This window comes from Leptopilina heterotoma, unplaced genomic scaffold, assembly GCF_015476425.1.
Source record: "Leptopilina heterotoma isolate Lh14 unplaced genomic scaffold, ASM1547642v1 Lhet_36, whole genome shotgun sequence".
Taxonomy (NCBI): Eukaryota; Metazoa; Arthropoda; class Insecta; order Hymenoptera; family Figitidae; genus Leptopilina; species Leptopilina heterotoma.
In genome coordinates this window covers 2,686,395-2,706,842 of record NW_025111040.1, presented here as the reverse complement: position 1 = coordinate 2,706,842, position 20,448 = coordinate 2,686,395, and the positions used below count along the sequence as shown (strand labels likewise).

General features: G+C 30.1%; 1 protein-coding gene across 7 annotated transcripts in view; it reads left to right on the top strand.

Annotated features, from left to right (window-relative positions):
- LOC122505579 (RNA-binding protein Musashi homolog Rbp6) overlaps positions 1 to 20,448 on the top strand; it is a 1,132,030-nt gene that overhangs the window by 715,048 nt on the left and 396,534 nt on the right. For all 7 annotated transcript variants that reach the window (XM_043617295.1, XM_043617293.1, XM_043617298.1 and 4 more), the window contains one exon: positions 14,848 to 14,889. In XM_043617295.1, the coding sequence (XP_043473230.1) occupies positions 14,848 to 14,889 (42 nt within the window). The remainder of the gene's footprint in view (positions 1 to 14,847; positions 14,890 to 20,448) is intronic.

Below are 20,448 nucleotides of genomic sequence, written 5' to 3'. Positions count from 1 at the left end.
AAAAAAGAAGGTAGAAATTGAGGAAAGGTAGAAAATGAAGAAAAGGTACAAAAAGAGTAATAAAATTGAAAAAGAAGCTAGAAAATTGAAGAAGGTAGAAATTGAAGAAAGGGAGAAAATGAAGAAAAGGTAAAAAAAAGTAAGAAAATGGAAAAAAAGAAGGAAAAAGAAGGTAGAAACTGAAGAAAGGTGGAAAATGAAGAAAAGGTACAAAAAGAGTAATAAAATTGAAAAAGAAGGTAGAAATTGAAGAAAAGGTACAAAAAGAGTAATAAAATTAAAAAAGAATGTAGAAATTAAAGAAAGGTAGAAAATGAAGAAAAGGTACAAAAAGAGTAATAAAATTGAAAAAGAAGGCAGAAAATTGAAGAAGGTAGAAATTAAAGAAAGGGAGAAAATGAAGAAAAGGTAAAAAAAAGTAAGAAAATGGAAAAAAAGAAGGAAAAAGAAGGTAGAAACTGAAGAAAGGTAGAAAATGAAGAAAAGGTACAAAAAGAGTAATAAAATTGAAGAAAGGGAGAAAATAAAGAAAAGGTAAAAAAAAGTAAGAAAATGGAAAAAAAGAAGGAAAAAGAAGGTAGAAACTGAAGAAAGGTAGAAAATGAAGAAAAGTTACAAAAAGAGTAATAAAATTGAAAAAGAAGGTAGAAAATTGAAGAAAGGTAGAAAGTGAAGAAAAGGAAAAAAAGAATAAGAAAATGAGAAAAAGATGAAGAAAAAACGAAAAAGACAAGAGAAGAAAATGGATATAAAAAATACCAAAGGAAAAAGAGTAAATAAATAATTAAACATACTAAAAATAAATAAATAAAGTCAAAAGATTATTAGGATTTGATAAAAGAAATTTCCGAAAAGAATGTTGCCGATTCGAAAAAGAATTAATATTCAGCGTTAAAAGTTGAGAATGTCCTCGATATAAAACGTTTGCCGTCGACTAGCGAGGAAAATGTAAATATAATGTCAAAACTGAAAGCACGTCGTGATAAAACTTTACCCTAGAATTACTCTTCCTCAGAATGTAAGTAATATCGCATTCGTGTCTTGCGTACATATGAACTTGGTCTCATGTTTACTGTGGCTTGCCTCGTCCTCTCTTTCTCTCTTACTCCTCGAGGCCTTCTTCTTTTACTCTTTCTTCTTCGTCTTCTTTTCCGCATAAACGTGCAGAGTTTAACCACAACCGTGATTCTTTCGCGAAATGTACGACTCGTGTGCTATTTAAAGATACTTTCGGTTCGTCTTCCATTTCCGTAATATGTTTGCGCGACTGACTCAAGAAGAAGTAGAAAAAGAAGAAAAAAGTAAAAAAAAATGCAGAAGAAAAAAGAATAAGATCTTAGGAAGCAAAGTCTGTGAAATATGTCAGTCAAAAAAAAAAAAAAAAAAAAATAGAAAAGTTTTCTTTTCCTCGCTACATTGCAAGTCTTTCGGTTTTCTTTCATTTCACTGTGGGCAGAGCTGCTCGATAATTTTCTAACTGGGAACGAGGGAGAAATGAAGAAAAACGAAAGAAGGAGAAATGGAGAAAAAAGGGGAAGAAGAAGAAAAACTAGATGAGGAAAAGGAAGAAAAAGAGGAAAAAGAGAAGAAAAGGAAAAAGACGAAGGTAAAGGAGAAAAGAGATTTCTTTCTAAAATAAGAAATAAAGAAGAAGAAGAAGAAGAAGAAGAAGAAAAGGGAAAAGAAAAAAAGAAGTAAAATGTAGAAAAAGAAAAAAGAATACACAAGACAAGAAGAGGACAATGGAAATAAGAGAAAATGAGAGTAAAGAAAGGAAGAAAAAGGTAAGAAATGATGAAGAAACTAGAGAAAGGAAGAAAAGGGGAATAAAAGAAAGAAGGAATAAAAAGAAATAAAATTAGAAATGGAAGAAGAAAAAAAGATAAAGGAGAAAAAGGGAAAAATGAAAAAGAGAAAAAATAGGATAAAAAAACAAATAGAGGAAGAAAGAATAAAAGAAGAAGAAGATAAAGGAGTAAAAAAGAAAATACAAAGAAAAACAAGAAGAAAGAAATAATAAACAGGAAAAAAAGAGCAAAAAGAAGAAAAAGGAGGAAAGGAAGGAAAACAGAAAGAAAAAATAGAAAGAAGGAGTAAAAAGGAAGAAAGGCAGTAAAAAGAAGGAAAGGAGAAAAGAATGAAGAAAGTAAAGAAAGGAGAAGAAAGAAAAAGAGGAAAATAAAAAATAGCAAATATGAAGAAAAAAGAAAAAGAGGAAAAAAGAAGAGGAAGAAAAAGTACCACAAAATGGATTAAAAAGAACGAAAGGAAAAACAAATAAAAAGAGGAACAAAAGGAAGAAGAAAGGAAAACAGGAGATAAAAGGAATAGGAAAAGGAAAAAAAAGAAAAGTAGAAAAAATGGAAAAAGAAGAAAAAGGAAAGAAGAAAAAAAATGCTAAAAAAAGTGGATGAGAAAAAAAATGCAAACCAAAAGAGGGAAAAGAATAAAAAGAGAAACAGAAGAGAGAAAAAAGAAGGGTAAAAAAAGGAAAAAGAGAGACAGAGAAATGAAGGTAAATAGCGAGAATGCGCGAGGATATGGGGAGAGTTAGTGGCAGAGCTCAACAGGGAGGGAAAATCTCCCACTTGTAGCTCGGAGATATTTACTCCGATCTAGCAGACTCCAAACTAAATCTTGAGTGACGCTTAGATGCCCCAACCTTTCCCACTTTTACCAATGGAATGAAGCGAACTAGAGTAGACTACGATTTTCCTTTTTCTCATGTATATATAGGAAAGGGAAATGTGAATCCGCGAAAAAACCGCACTTTATCCGTCTTGAAGAATAGAATAATCCCCCTCCCCACCCCTTTTTTTATTTATCATCCCCTTTCAACGACACTCAGAATTATTTGTTCTCACATTTTGTCAAGTGTTTATCAATTCTGCCATTTCAAGTTAAAAAAAAAAGTCTAGCCAACTTCAGGTGCTACTTAGTCAATTTTAAATATTTTTGGGTAATTCAAAATTTTAAAAGAATTTTATTAATGGATAACTGGATGAGAAAAAGAGGAAAGCAATAGAAGCTTTTATTTATTTGTTTAATTATTTATTTATTTCTCTATTTTATTATTTAATTAATTTTTTATTTGTTTCATTATTTATTTATGTATTCGTTCAATTATTTTTATTTAAATATTTATTTACTTATTATTTAATTAATTATTTATTTATATATTTATTTACTTATTTATTTAATTAATTACTCAGGGAGTCGATTATTTAATTTTATTTATACTTTTTCTTTCAATTTCACTTCCACTTTGACAAATTTTTACTTTACAATTCACTTTCACTTTGTTGGATTAGGTAGATATTAGATTGATAGATTAGATAGATATTTATTTACACTTTTACTTTGACAGATTTTTATTTTTACTTTTTGTCAAGAAAACAGAAGAAATAAAAATTTACGAAAGTGACAGTGAAAATGAAAGTGAAAAAAACCACAAAGTGAAAGTAAAAATGAAAGTGAGAAAAAATCTATCAAAGAGAAAGTAAAAATGAGAGTGAAAATAAAAATCTATCAAAGTGAGTGAAATTGATAATGAAAGTGAAAGTAAAAATGAAAGTGGAAAAAAATATATCAAAGTGAAAGTAAAAATTAAAGTGAAAAAAATCTATCAAAGTGGAAGTAAAAATTAAAGAGAAAAAAATCTATCAAAGTGAAAGCAAACATTAAAGTGAAAATAAAAATGTATTCAAGTAAGAGTAAAATTGATTTTGAAAGTGAAAGTAATAATGAAATTAAATTACCGACCCCCAGTGTTTCATTTATTTAATTAATTTTTTAGTTAATTATTTACTTATTCGTTTAATTATTTATTTAATTACTTATTTATCTATTCACTTATTTGTTTAGTTACTGATTCACTTACTTTTTTTCTTACTTATTTATTCAATTAATTATTTAATTAGTCATTAACTTTTTATTTGCTTTCTTTATTAAATTAGTTAGATATTTAGGTGAATATTTCTTTATTGCCATCTAAACGGTAAATACAAAAAAAAGAATATTTTTTTTTTTAAATTTGCAAATAAAAAATATCGCCGAAGGAAAAGAAAAATATTATTTTCAAGTTTTCGAATAGAATGCGAATTATGCGGACAGAATAATTTCTTAATCATTACAAATAGGAGAAATTCGAAATAGCTTCACAAGATGGTTGAAATTCAAGCGTATTATTCAGATGGAATTTTTGGAGGTATTAGGTCTTGAGCTCGTTTCCCGCCCTTGGAATTCTGAAGGAGGTACTTGGGATAAGGCTTTAAAGCGAAACCGATCCGATTCGAATTCGATTCGATCGGGAACGAAGAATCGCTCTGAGAATTACCTTTTCAAGCGCTCGTCGAAGTTGAGCTTCCTTTTTTTTCTGCCCCCTTCTCTCTCTCTCTCACTCTCTCAGCCCTACAAGCCTCTTGAAATCACTGGAAGGCTAGGTAGTTCCTTCAATTTCCAGACGTGCCAACCAGATTGAATTTCTATCGTCGATGGCCCGGTATAGTAGTGGCCGCGATCATTTCGCCAGATATCGAAGTAACTAGGTTATGTTTGGAAAAATGGTTTCGAGCCGCGCGATTTCTCTCGGTAATGCTTGTTATTTTTCTCTATCACACACATACACATTCACTGTATATAGTTCAACATCTACAATTTTTTCTTCATTTTTTTCTTTTCTCTCTCCTTTTTTTTGCCTTCCTTTCCGTGATCAAATTTCCGTTACTACTATATATCGACTGTGTCAATATTACATTTCAGATTTAATTACTATTTTCAAATGTGAATATTTGTTTTTCTAAAGTATTTTTTTTCCTACCCTTCTCTTTTGTTTCGATAATTATTATTCAAAAAGTTATTGAAAATAAATGTCAATGTGAAAATTTTTACCAGGAGACGAAGAATTAGGTCCTGTTTAGAATCAATTGCAGAAAGGCCTTTATTCAGCCCCGATAGAGCCAGGAAGGGCGCAATTAGGCCTTGTTTTTCATTCTAAATTTAGGCTATATCTGGATTTTTCTAAATAAACAATTGTAAATTATTGGCAAGTTTCAAAAAAATTTAGAAGGCCATAAAATGGGTATTTTTTTAGCCATAGTCAGTGCCTAGATAGGGCCAGATTTTGAGCCTGGTTGGAATATTTTCAATTCGAAATATTTCTCTAAAAATATAAAATACAATTTAAGTCCTACCTTGGCTCGATTAAAAGCAGGCCCTTATTGAGCCCCGATAGAGCCAGGAAGCGCCTAAATAGAGCCTAGATAGGGCCAGATGAAACGCTGTACGGTATTTTTTTCTATTTTTGAGCCTAGTTCGAATATTTCCAACTCAAAATTTATCTGTAAAAAATTAAAAATAAAAGATTACAACTAAGTCCTATTTAGGCTCGACTACAAGCAGGCCCTTATAGAATCCCGATAGAGCCAGGAATAGCCGCAAACAACTGATTTACTAAAAAAAAAATTTTCAAAAAGTAAATTTTTGCTATTTCACTTCCTTTGGCTTTAATTTTTTTAAATAACAAAAAATACTGCACATATATTTGAATAAAACATTCAAAAATCATATAATTTTAATTTTAAACTCAACATTTAAAATACAGAGAACGGAAATAAAGCACACACTACTGTAAATATGAAAATTACTTGTTAGTCTAAAAGCTTTTTAACGAGATAAAATTATTTATTGGTGAGCATTAAGTTTTCATAGACTAATATTTAATGAAGCAAAAGTTGCAAATTATATTAGAATAACTAGAAATAGAAACTAAAAAAAAACTGTGTGTTTAATTTTTTAAATTTTATTCATTTACCTTTCTAATTATATTTCTTGCATTTTATATATGAATTTAAATACTTTAGACGAGAGACTTTTATATTCAACTTTAAAATTTTATTCCCACACTGACACACAGAGAAAAAGTGTATTAAATTCTGTTGCAGAAATTTTCTTTCCAGTTGTGACCTGGTTAGATATCTTTTTGCTAAATTAGGTCTCGGGCCCAAATTATTATGTTATTAAGTAGGAGCAGCAAGATTGGGTCCTTTTTGGTCCGGATACAAACAGGCCCATATTGAGCCCCGATAGGGCCAGGTTAGCACAATGTCGTGGCTAATCGAGCTTCGATTTCTATTTTTGGAGTTCTTAGAAGTGAGATAAAGTTGAATAAAAATGGGGCCCAAAGGGGACTGTAGATTTAAGTCCTATTTGCTCGTGATTACATGCCAGCCATTATTGGGCCCGGTTAGAGCCAGGACAGTCTTAGAATGAAGAATTTTTGCTGAGAATTTACAATCTTGTCCCAAACGGTACCAAACTTTGTTAAATCCATAAATTTGGTTCAAATCCCTTAAGTAGGGAATGAAACACTCGGCCTAACTTGGACCAGTCCTGGCACTGTCAGGGCGTAGTAAAGGCCTGCTTGTAATCGGGACCAAAAAGATTTAGTGTTGCAGCAAGTTTCAATCGGTAGAGCCAAGTCTAAATTTTCGATTGAAACCCGTCTCATATTTAGGGCTAACCAGGGTCAAACCTGGCTCTATCAGGGCCCGTTCCTAATCAGGCCGAAATCTTGTGAAAAACGATTAGATTCCACTTTCTAACCTGGCCCCAGTCAGACCCTGGATTTTCCTTTCCAAAAAAAAAATTTTCTTTTCAAAAACATCTAAATTTCGAATTCCACTTTTATTTAAATACAAAATTGATGTTTCGCTTCAGAGAGAATGGGGAAAAAAAACATTTGATGCTTTTTTTGACGCTTAAAGCATGACGGACGCTATCGTCTGCGACGTGCGAGCGACCGGTGTGAACTTTGCCGAAGGGGATTACGCAAACGCGACGAGGGGGACGTGAACGCGCGGCAGAGTGAGGGGCTGGGGTAAAGGGGGTAACTGTGGGGTTCTTGGTTGTCATTACCACGTTCGTGGCTTCAGCCGGAAGCTAGGTGTTCCAACCCAAAGAGAGTGAGCTAGAGAGAGAGAGAGAGAGAGAGAGAGAAAAGCTTGCCAGGAACTAACTTGAAACTGGTTCTCAACACTCTACGGGACACGCATCGGAGGTTTAGGTAAAGAAAACCTTTTAAGAGCGATCCATCGACCAATGAGCTACTGAGAAAAACTTTCTTCGCTTTAGTCTAAGAGAGTACTTGGACGTTAAAACGAAAGTTCTCCAGCGTCTCGTTATTTTCTCTCTTACTATCCTTCTCTCTCTCTCTCTCTCTCACTCTGCCCTTTTTTTTGCACGAAAGCCTCTTCTCTTGCTTTTATGAGCTTTTAATTAAATAACAATGCGTCTTGCACCTTCTTCATTCTCTCAACGAACTAGTAAAAAATTTATGAATTTAGTTTATTGGTTTTTGTTATAGTTTTTAAAAATTCATTGCATCATAATGACGTAGTTTCTTACTTCAAAGAAACATTAATCTTTTCCCTTCTGAAATAATAATTTTCCCATTTGATTAAAATTTCCCTGGAAAATTGTCTCTCTCGCACTAAACTCCCTCTCTCTCTCTTTCTCTCTTTCTCTCTTTTTCTCTTTTTCTCTCCCTCTGTCCCTACCAGGAACAAAAATTTCACAATTCCCAAAATATTTTTCGTTTTTGACCCTCTCTCAAAATTTTATTTTTGTTTATTTTATTTGTTTCTAAATTCAAATTTAATGATTTTTACTATTTAAATTTGTTTACTTTTCCACAGTATTTTTTTATTTCCTGTTTTTTTCATTTCGTTATAGAATTTCAGTGGAGTTGCAAAGTTTTGTTGTTTTGTGAAAATTTACAGTGACATAAAATATAATGGGAAACGTTACAGACTTCAAATTGACTGGGACGTATGTCTGACCAAAATGTCTTTGTACTACTGAAGCGCACATACAATTTCTATTATTTTTCTACTTCTCTTAAAATGACAATCAGCAAAAAAGTATTTTTCTGGATTTTTAATTCTTTTTAATGAACCAATCTTGATGATGTTTATTTTTTATTTGTTATTATAATGATTATTTTGAAATATTATTTCACATTTTTTTTCTCTCTATTCGTGTAGAAATTTAGACCAGGCTGACGCCCTGATTGAACCTAAGGCCTGGATTTCTCTGGGATCAAGTCGATAAAATCTCGAATAAGTTAAAAAAATTAAATCCTACTTAGGCCTGATTACAATCAGACTTTTATTTAGCCACGAAAGTGCCAGGTCAGGCCCATGTTGAAAAATTAATAATCCAACATTATTTGAAAAAGTGATAATTGAACATTAATTAGAAAGTAAATAATTAAAGAAAAAAACTTGAAAAGTTAATAATTGAAAATCAATTGAAAAATTAATGATCGAAAGATAAAATTAAATACGTGTCTGACTAAAGTCATACATTTACTACTTGTCGATGGGAGCACTTAAAAAATTCTCCACAACGATTCTAAGAATTCGCTTGCGGGGTAATATTTTCTTTTTCTTCTTCTTCTTTATTCTTGTCTTCTTCTTTTTTTTCCTCCTTTCTTTCTTGCTCGATACATTTTTAAAATTCTATCATCAATTTTCTTTGCATTTACGTCGTTTTTTTTCTTTCTTTTTCATACGCAAAGGGAGTAATCTGTCGGTGAATCACCTCGTTTACAGAGAATATACACTCTGCTTCTACCGACGACAGCGATTTCCTGAATTTTTACCCATGTTCTGCGCCTCTCTCTATAACCAGAGAATGCCTATAAAAAAATTTTAACGCTTTATTTTTACAAGCTCTTTTTTTTACCATATTTGAAAAATCAGAAAAAAAACACAATAAAGAGAGGTGAAAAAAAGTGAGAAGATACAACACTTAGTCAATAAAAAAGAGCGTCATTATGTTGCTGAGTGATGTAAATTACTGTCCACAATTGCTATGGAAAATTGTCGACGGTAAATTCGTTCTTCCGGCATTATTTTGATGTGACAGTTGATGTATTTTTTTGTTCCAGTAAAAATGTAAAATAATTTTATTTTGAATTAAAATTTTTATTTAGGTTGAAAAAGTTTTAGTTTTTAAATTTTTATTTTAATAAAAATTGTTTGATCTCAATTTTTTTTATTGCAATTTTTTTATTTGCAAAACTTTAGATCTCAATTTTTTTCTAATAGAAATGATTTTTTTAAGCCATTATTTTTTTGGAAAAATTTTATCACTTGTAAGAAATCTGACTAGACGCTAATAGGGGCCAAGTTATTGTTACAAAGCCCAAGATTGGGCCATATCATAGCCATGACGAAACCAAGTCAGATTTTTTCTTATTGCCAAGACCAGCAAATTTTTTTTTCTGGAAGCCACGAATCTAAATAAAAGTGACTTGCCTACGCCCTGATTATGCCATGATTGGGGGCCTTGTCAGTAACTGTCAAGGCTACTACTAAAACCATAATTCAAGTAGAAGAAAATAGGGAAATTTCTATACAATCGTCAGGCTAATAGAATGATTCCAATCAGATTTAAATTGCTTTTAGGTAGTCCCAATAAAGTTCTATTTCCAAGCCTGGCCCTAACTAGGCACTGAATAAAATTTCCATACTACTTTATTATTATAATTTTAGTATTTGATTATAATTATTTTATATTAAAATTTTAGATTAAAAATTCAAAAAAAATATTTTTTACTTATTTATATGAAGTTAAAAATAAATTATCGCAAATTCAGTCGTTTAAATTGGGTTTCATTTCCAAACTTGGTCCCAACTAGTCACGAAAAGAATTCTCATACTAACTTACATTTGTAATTTTTTATTCAAAATTCGACTACAATTTTTTCTTATTTATAAAAAGTTGAAACTAAATTATCGCAAACCCAGTCGTTTAAATTAGGTTTTATATCTAAACATGGCTCTAATTAGGCACCAAATAAAATCCCCATACATTTGCTATTTTAGACTCAGAACTGAACTGTAATTTATTTCTTTTACTTATAAGAAGTTAAAATTAAATTATCGCTAAATCGAGTAGTCCATAAATTGGGTTCTATTTCCAAACATGGCCCTAACTAGGCACTCAAAAAAATTCGCATAATACTTTACTTTTATATTATCAAAATTTAAATTCAACGATAATTTTCTTCTCCTACTTATAAGACATTAACAATAAGTTATTGCCATTCGTGTCCTGTAAATTGGGTTCAATTTGAAACCTGGCCTTAACTAGGTCCTGAATAAAATTCCCCTACTAATTTACTTATATAATTATTGATTTCAAATTTCAATATAAATTTTTTACATATTTATAAGAAGATGAAACTAAATCCAGTCGTTCGAATTAGGTACCTTTTCCAAACTTGGCCCTAACTAGGCACCAAATAAAATTCCCATAGTAATTTACATTTATAATTTTAGATTCAAAATTCGACTATAATTTTTTTTTTAATTACAAGAAGTTGAAACTAAATTATCGCAAATCCAGTTATTTATTTGAATTGGGTATCATTTCCGAAATTGGCCCTAACTAGGTATTAAATAAAATCCTCATAATTATTTACATTTGCAATTTTAGATTCAAAATTGAACTATAATTTATTTCTTCTGTTTCCAAGAAGTTAAAATTAAATTATCGCAAAAGCGAGTCGTCCAAATTAGGTTCTGTCTCCAATCTTGACTCTAACTAGGAAATTAATAAAATTCCCACAATACTTTACTTTTACAATTTCGAAATCGAAATTCAACTATAATTTTCTTCTCCTATTTATAAGGAATTCACACTAATCGATTGCCATTCGAGTCATCAAAATTGGGTTCCATTTCGAAACCTGGCTCAAACTAGGCCCTAAAGAAAATTCCCCCCACTAATTTACATTTGTAATTTAATATTTGAAATTCAAATATAATTTCTTTCTCGAACTCTATTTTTAAAATCGGCCTCAAATTTTCGTCCGGGGACTAAAGGGTCACTTTAATCCCCGGACGAAAATTTCCTCCCAGTCATGTATCGAATTTAACCTTTTCGTGTCGATATACACCAAATTTAATACGATTTCTCTCATCATCACTTCGATCATTGAGAGATGATTTATGGTAATCTTTCAGCCCATGTCGTTTCCCCCCAAATATATACACATATACACAGTTATACACTTAACTCATATCAGGTATTTACCACGATCAGTTACCTGGATGCTTGTGTACGCTCTTTCCCTTAAAGCTCAACCGTCATTTCCCTAAATCGATTCGTTAATACGACGAGGATTTCCGGTCCGGTAAGCGGATGCCTCGACGAAAGAGCGAGGGAGTTGGGGGCAGGATGGGGGGGGGGTTTGAGGGCTTTTTGTAATCCCTCAACGAATGGACTACACGAAAGCGATAACGGATTATGTGAGAATGATAACGGGTGCAGGTGCCGACGAGAGCTGCCAACTGTCTTTATAAACGGTATCGATCTAACGAGCATTTAAGAACACCCCACCCCCTCACCCCCCCTTCGCGTATTGCCATCGATGATTGATGTAACTTTGGTATGCCTAGTCAGCTTATGCCAATTCCATCTTTAATCGACCCTTTCATCTCTCCCCCTTTTTCCCTCCTCTCTCTTTCTCTCTTATCGGTATTTCTTTTTCTTCCACTATCATCATGTAATCGATTTGCGATAATTTATTTTTAACTTCTTATAAACGGGAGAAAATAAATTATATTTAAATTTTGAATCTCGAATTATGTTTATACTTTCCAAATTAGAATTAGTGACTGACTTTTTGCTTTCAAATTAGTAAGCTTTACTAATAAATTAGTATACACGGAGAAACTTTATTCCTGAAATTTTACTGAATTTAGTTCAGTAAAACTGGGATGAAGTGTCAAAACAGTAATTTTTCAAGAACTAGACTGTAAAAGAAATTGCATTGAAAAATAATGTAAAAATCATAAAGCTCACGATACATGTATTAGCGCTTCACTTACAGTTCGGTAAAACGTAAGCCAAGTGCTCGCTACATTCATATTTATTGAATAGTTCGGTAAAACGTAAGATAAAGTCTTCGGTAAAACTGACGAGTTGCAATTTATTGAATAGTTCGGTAAAACGTAAGTTAAAGTCTTCGGTAAAACTGACGAGTTGCAATTTACTGAAAGTTCGGTAAAACTTGAAGAACAAAAATAAAAAATAATGTTACTTCAGTAGATCTATATTAATACTGCCGTAACTCTCAATTTACCTACTTTAATCACTACCTAAACCCCCTACAATTGTTTACGAACAAATACTAATTGATACACCTGCCTACAGTACATTCTAAACGCATACACTAATACACACATCGCACGCTTTACATTAATGCTTCAGAAAGTTTCAACTGTCCTTATATATTAATCTCAATTTTATTTCACCGCTTGTGAGAAAGATTCAAATTAATAAACTATCGTTGTACAAAATTAAAAATTATTTATATTAATGAATCATTTCTAACTATATTCAAGGTCAATTTATGAAATATTTTTAAATTATGTTTTTATTATTATAAAGAAAAATGTTTAAATTTGTATTTAATGGAATAAAACAATAATTTATGAAAATCCTTATTATTCTCAAATTTTTGTGCTTAAAATTAAAAATATACATATTAAAAGTGCAAGTTGGAAATTATTAAATTAATTAATAGAAAATTAATCTTTCTGAAATATTAAATAATAATTGTGAGGTATTAAAAAGCGAAAAGGAAATAAGCAAGTAAGCAAATAAAGAATAAAGTAAGCAAGAAGGAAATAAGCAAGTAAGAAAGTAAGCAAATAAGAAAGTAAGTAATCAAGAAGGAAATAAGCAAGTAAGAAAAGTAAGCAAGGAGAAAATAAGCAAGTAAGCAAAGTAAGTAAGAAGGAAATAAGAAAGTAAGCAAGTAAGCATATAAGGAAGTAAGTAAGCAGAAAGGAAACAAGCAACTAAGCAAGAACAAAATTAGGAAGTAAGCAAATAAGTAGGTAAGCAAGTAAGCAAAGTAAGCAAGAAAGAAATAAGCAAGTAAGCAAAGTAAGCAAGAAGGAAACAAGAAAGTAAGCATATAAGGAAGTAAGTAAGCAGAAAGGAAACAAGCAAGTAAGCAAGAAGGAAATTAGGAAGTAAGCAAATAAGTAGGTAAGCAAGTAAGCAAAGTAAGCAAGAAGGAAATAAGCAAGTAAGTATGCAAATAAGAAAGTAAGCTAGTAAACAAGCAAGTTATTTCCTTTTTGCTTACTTGCTTACCTACTTATTTACTTACTTACATACTTACTTATATGTTTAATTGCTTACTTATTTATTTCCTTTTTGCTTACTTACTTATGTTTATTTGCTTACTTACTTACTATTATTCATATTTAATTAAAATGAATAAATTATATGTTAAAAAAATAAGTATGTTATTGCCATTTTATATTTTCTTTTTACTTGATTTAAAAGCATTTATTACATATTTGGCAATTAATAAGTGTTTAAAATAATTAATTAATTGAATTTTAATTTAAATAATAATAAAATGATTATTAATTAAGTCTAAATAAGTTGGAAAAATCAACTATTAGTGTGAAAGTCTTTCATTTGACTGCGGGACACTTGAAATAAAGTATTTCAATCCAGAAAACTAAAACTTTAGGCAAGTCAAGGAAGTTTTACCGAACTATTCCTGAAAACTAACACTTTAGGCAAGTCAAGAAAGTTTTACCGAACTATTCCTGAAACGTTAGTGCCCATCAAGGAGGTATTTATTTAATTTACATTAAACGTTCAGTTTCAATTTTTTTTCAACTTTTACAGTACTAGTTCTTAAGGAATAAAGATATCACATTAGATTTTAAATATTGTTACCGAAAAAATAATATAAAAATTATTAAAAATTACGATTATGCTACTATATCCCAAGTTTATTGAAAAATTCGGTAAAATGTAAGGAACAAATTTTCTCCGTGTAAAAATTAGTATTATTAGTAAAATTTACTAATTTTACTTATTAAAAACGAATTAATAAGTATTTCTAATAAATTAGTAGAAATTAGAAATTACTATTTATTAGTAATATTTACTTTATAAATAATTATAAATTAGTAAATTTTACTAATAAATTAGTAGTATTTACTGTTTATTAGTAAAATTTGCTTTATAAATTATTATAAATTAGTTAGTTTTACTAATAAATTAATAGAAATTACTATTTATTAGTAAAATTTACGAATTCAAAAGCAAAAAGTTACGAATTCAAATTAGTAAATTTTTAATTAGTAAAATTTACTAATTCAATAGCAAAAATTCAGTCTCTAATTCAAATTAGTAACCAATTTTACTTACTCAAATTTAGAGCGTATAAAAACAATTTTAGATTCAAAATTAAAATTTAATTGTTTTCACATACTTATAAAAAGTTGAAAATTAAATATCGCAAATCAATTACCTACATAAGAAATTCCGATAAGAGAAAATAAAGAGATTGAAAGGAGGGGGGAGAGTTAAAAATTAGTAGAAATTACTATTAATTAGTAGAAATACATATATAAATATTATTTAATAATAAAATTTAATAATTTAATTAAAAAAATTCAGTCAGTTATTCAAATTAGTACATTTTTTTATTAGTAAATTTTACTAATAGATTAGTAGAAATGACTATTTATTTGTAAAATTTACTAATTCAAAAGCAAAAATCTTATTAATTAATTTTTGAATTTGAAATTTTGATTTAAATTCGAATTTTATTTGGAGCCTAAAATTCAAAACGCAGCTTTCGTTGTGATCTTGGCCCAATATTGGCGTCATTATTTACCCTCAATACTTGTTAATACCAAATATAATAATTTAAACTTTTTTATACTTTACCGATAGAAATATTATTTTCTCAAACTTCTAAACTTGTTTGTATTAAAAATAATTTTCTTTTTGTTTCAGATCGACCCAAAGGTAGCATTTCCCAGGAGGACACATCCAAAGGTGAGTTTTTAAAGAATTTTCTCCAAGTGTGAATAAATATTAAGATAAATAATTTTTAAAAAAATTATAATTTTAAGCGGAGGGTGCACCGATATTTTTAATTATATGAAGAAAATAATTTAAATCTTCCATAAAATTATTTTTATCACAATTTTTTGAGAGGAATTCAATGTTCATAAAATTCGGTCAGAAAATATGTTGACCCTTTTTGAATCTTTATTTTTTCTTAAAAATAGTAGATTTTAAAATCCATTCGTAATTTTGTAGAAAATACAATTTTAATACTAAATGTAGTGTTAAAATCACACAGTATCGTTTAAAAAATGTTGCGTGTAGTTTAACACCACAATTGGTGTTAAAATAACACTTCAATTTTCTGTGATAATATATTATAATTATAATTTAACAATTATAATCTAACAACTTACTATAATTATAATTATTAATATATAATTCTAAATATTAAAATTATAAACAAGATTATAATAAAATATTATAAAAATAATTTATTCATTATAATAATTAAACTATACAATTTTTTATAATTAAAATTATAAAGACAATTACAGTTTCAAATAATTAGATCAATTTTTCATTTCACAAGCTTAATCCATAAATTGAAGAATTTCAAAATTGAAAATTTCTGCTTTAAAAAATTATACCCAGTATTAGCAGTATAGTAGTAGTTTGGAATGAACAAAAAAAGAATGAAAATGAAAACGAAAATGAAATATGAATAATGAATAAGGGAATTTAAGTTCGTATATTAAAAGTAATCAGTCTCTAATTCACTGTCAAAATTGAAAATAATTTTCATTCCGTGCAGGTGTGGTTATACATAGTTGTTAATCTTGGTCTGTGAGACTGTTAAAAGTGATGGAACGAGAGAGAAAAGAGAGTGAGAGAAAGAAAGAAAGAAAGAGGGAAATTTGCGCAGCTTAATAATATAAATGCCAGGCACGCGAATTACTGGAGAGTGACTGAATTGCGCTAATTTTAATTGTACCCTTTTTTGTCTCCTCTCTCTCTCTCTCTCTCTTTCTATTTCATTGCCTTTTCTCTCTCTCACTTTTTTCCTCCTCCTCGTGTTGCACGTTCATTTCTCGTTTTCTCTCTTTTTCTCTTCTGCAATGCGAAAGCTCTTTTCAACCACTCTTTTTCTCCATTCCAATGTTGTATCCTCAAACGGCCGACATTTTCACCTTTTGTGTCGTTTAATAGCAAAAGGCGAGATCGCATACTTTACACAATGTTTCTGTGAAGTGGAATTTGGTCGATTCAAGTTAAATCATTTTAGAATTTTCATTTATATTTCTACTTCATTTCACTTTGGGAAACGTTTTCGGTTTCAATTTTCACGGATTTTCTATATTCAATTGCAAAAGTTTCTTTTTTTTACATTTTTTTCTCATATTTTTTTTTTTTGCGAGGATTTATTCCTTGTCATTCATGTACGTATATATATGTATGTATGCGTATATTTTAAATTGAATTTGTAACATTCATATGACCTTATTTTCACAGTCGAATAATCTTATCGAGAAAATGAATTTTTAATTTTTTTTTTCATTTCTATTTTCCGTGTGTAAGAATTTTTACTATATTTGGGGCCGAATTTAGAAATTAGACGACCTATTGAACTTTCTTTACAACTTTTTTTAAAAGTTAGGAAAAAAAATATCTGATGAATAACAAATATTTGTAATAAATAGTAGGAAATAATAAATATTAGTAAACAATAGCAAATAAATAATAATAAATAAATAATAATAAATAAATTATAATAAATAACCAAAAAAATGCAGTCAATAATAAATTTCTTTTTGATTGAATGAATGCAAGAATGTGTATCTTCTTTTTTTATTTTTTTCTGTAAATAAAATCTATTAAATCCGTGAGGAATGTAATATATATATTTTTGTGTAATGTCGGGCCAACTGGAAAGTGTGCAATTTTTATAAAAATGAGAGCACAGTGTGCCCTTACTTTGAGACTTTTGCTTGAAAAAGTAATACATGAGCACCATTTTTTTTTCTCTCTCTTTTCTGATCCAAAAAGCTTGCAAGCTACTTTTCCCTTCTTATTTTTTTCTTTTCTTCTTTTTTTTTTTTGCTTGAATATTATATACATAAAAATTTCATTTCTGTGTGCGTAAAATGTATAAAGACGATAACTCTCGAGCACTGAGATTCGGTAGTTGTACGATTTCATTTTTCTTCCTCCCTTACACCACACCACCAGCGCCACCACCACCCCCTCCAGCAGGTTGTGAGCGCAGCTATAGTGAATATGATTTTTCATAAAGTGAAAAGTGACACGCGAAATAAACGCACTTATATAATGTATCCGTTGGAAACAGCGAAAGGTACTTTGAGAATATTGCCAGAGTTTTCAGCCCGTAAACACTATAAGAGAAATGGATTATGTAAAACACAAACTGTATACCCGTATGGAATTTATACGATAAAGATAGTTTTCATTGAAATGGAGAAGTGAGTTTTTTTTATTCCTTCTTCTTTTCTTTTTATTTTGGAGGAATTACAAATTATGACAAAATATTCTTCGTCTGCTTGTTTATCTGAATTTTGCGTACGAGTGCATTTTTCTTAATTTTTGAAATTTGTTTTTTTTGTATTCATTTATTTTTTTATCATTTCTTTTAATGTCTTCTTAATTATTTTTGCATTATTTTTCTAATGTTTTTTCATCAATTTTATATTTTTTAAAATTATTTTTATTTTCCCTTCGAAAGATTTTTGTTTTCAGTTCTATTTTCACGTTTTCATTTTAAGTTTTTTTTTTGCACTTTTGCTAAAGTGAAAGTGAAAATAAAAATTTGTCAAAATGAAATTAAAAACGAAACTGAAAATAAAAATTTGTCAAAATGAAATTGAAATTGAAAAGGAATGTGAAAATAAAAATTTGTCAAAGTGAAATTGAAATTGAAACGAAAGTGAAAATTAAAAATTGTCAAAGTGAAATTGAAAATGGAAGTGAAAACGAAAGCGAAATTAAAAAACTGCCAGAGTAAAAATAAAAGTGTAAATAAAAACTTGTCGAGGAGAAATTGAAAATGAAAGTGAAAACGAAAGGGAAAATAAAAATTTGACAGAGTAAAAATGAAAATGAAATTAAAACAAAAATAAAAATCTGCCAAAGTGTAAATGAAAGTAAATGTAAAAATCCATCAAGTGTGAGTTAAAAACAAAAATTTATCAAAGTGAAAGTGAAAGTTCTTTTATTTTTATTTCCTTTTTATCGTCATCATTATTTCTCCTTTTTTAATAACTTTTCCGTTTTTTCATTTCTTCTCCCGTAATTTTTATCCAAGAATGCAAATTATGGTGAAAGGAGAAAACAAAGAGAAAAAAAAATTTTTTCCCCAAATGATCTTTTTGCAGAGACGTTTTGAAATTTGAAGATGATCTTTAAAGACTTCAATTAAAATACTACCTTTCATAAATTTACGTATTCTGAACTTTAGAAAGGAAATGTTTCTCCGAGAGAGAGAAAGTTCAGTCAAATGTCGTAGTTGTCGACTGTGCGGACTGGCACGATTCTAAGGGTGACGGAACTGCTTTGTTACTGCTCTTCCGGTCCAACGGAAATGACGCAGGGCACATCCAACATGACAAAAGTAATAGTGGTTATTACAAAGCTCCCTTTTTGGCAATTTCTGTCTCTATTGTGTTCATTTAACTCGAAATTATCTCTTAAAAGTTGTATTATTCAAAGATTATAAATACGTCCCTTTGGAAAACGTATTTTCACTATCACAATGCGCGAGAAACAATATAATTCAAATTTAGCGCATGTATGCTCTTTCAATTGGGTGTGTAAAACATTTGATTTGAATTTTTTTTCCTGAAAACTATTTTGCGCCAGGTTTGTGCCCTGTTTGACCCTGTTTGACCAATGAGTACCATCTGTTTTTGGTAAACGTTTTTTTTTTGGGAATAATTTGAAAGAGTTGTTTGACGGTGCTTGAAATTGGGTGTGTAACACTAGGTTCGGTTTGAACCTAGTCTGAACCTTGTTTGAGCCCGGTTTGTGCCCGGTTAGATCCTTAATATACCCTCCGTCGTAGAAATACGTATTTTCGCTGACAATTTAAAATACTAAAGTTTGAGTGTTCTTACAATTGGATGTGTAACACTCGACCCGGTCTAAAACTGGTTTAAGCCCGGTTTGCGCCCGGTTAGACACTTAGAATACTCTCCGGTCTATAAATACGTATTTTCGCTCACAATTTGAAACAGTAATGCTCACAATTAAGTGTGTAATACTCGGCCCGGATTGAACCCTACTTGGCCCCTACTTGAACCCCACCTGGCGCTAACCGGGTTCAATCAGGACCCGATTGTAAAGTCCTGAAATAGAAAAGTATTTTCTCTTCGATTTTTGCTTCATAGCTTAAACCTAATCTTGTTTGAGACACAATACGTGATTTAAGCCCACCTTCGAGTCGACCTGGCTCTATCCTGGCCCAATCAGGGCAGGACTAATCCTAGCTTTATTAGGGTCTAAACGTAGGACTACTAAAAATTATTGGAAACACTTCCGGAAGTGTTTAAGTGGGGTATGTAACAAAAGACCTGATTTGGACCCTTCCTGGTCCTATCTTGGCCCAAACAGGGCCTGCTCGTAATCGGGCGGAAATAGGGCCGATCAGGCTAAATAAAAAAAATTGGTCGTAATTTCCACTTGTTATAGTAAATAATTTTAATAACAAATTATTTAAAAACAAATAGTTCGACGATCGGTATCAAAATAACAAGTATCAATCAAACTATGAAGGGATAAGTTGACAATTTGGCATCGGTGATGGCAATTTAGTCACTGTGAATGGGAACTGGCAATAGTTACGAACACAGCAGTATAATGCCCACTTGTTACTGAGTGGCAATAAGTATAGACGTGTCTATAGACGTATAGATGTATATATACATATATATATATATTTAAGTATATATATATAAGTATATATATATATATACATAGAAGACATTATTCAGACCGCTGCAAGCTCGACAATGTCGAGGGATGGCGAAAGTGTCAGCTGTATAGTGAGACAAGAGGTGTGAGAAGTGCGGAAGACGCAAAGGATGAGGGGGATCGAGAGAGAGTTGCACTACGTCTCGCGTAACAAGCTGCCATCTCCCCAGGGTGTTCAGCTTCTCTTGGTTCTCATCTTTCCTTTCTTTTCTTCACCTCCTAGAGAACTACCTTTCTACACTTGCTTTAATTCCATCTCTTTTATTCAACTTCCACGCGCTACACCGCTACACGAACCTTTCCTACATTCTCTTTTATTTAAATTCATCTCTCTCTCTCCTCTCTTTCGACGGTAATTTTTTTTCTCCTTTTTTCACCCGAAAAAATTTTGAAAAAATTTTTTTTAATCAATGACCGAATTATTTTCTATATTTCTCATTTTTGTACTGTAGTATCAAATCAGCAAAATATAGAAAATAATGTATAACGTTCAATTAGTTCATATAAGGTAAACATTTGATTTAAAATTGTACTTTAATTTTATTTTCTAAATATTCAATTTTA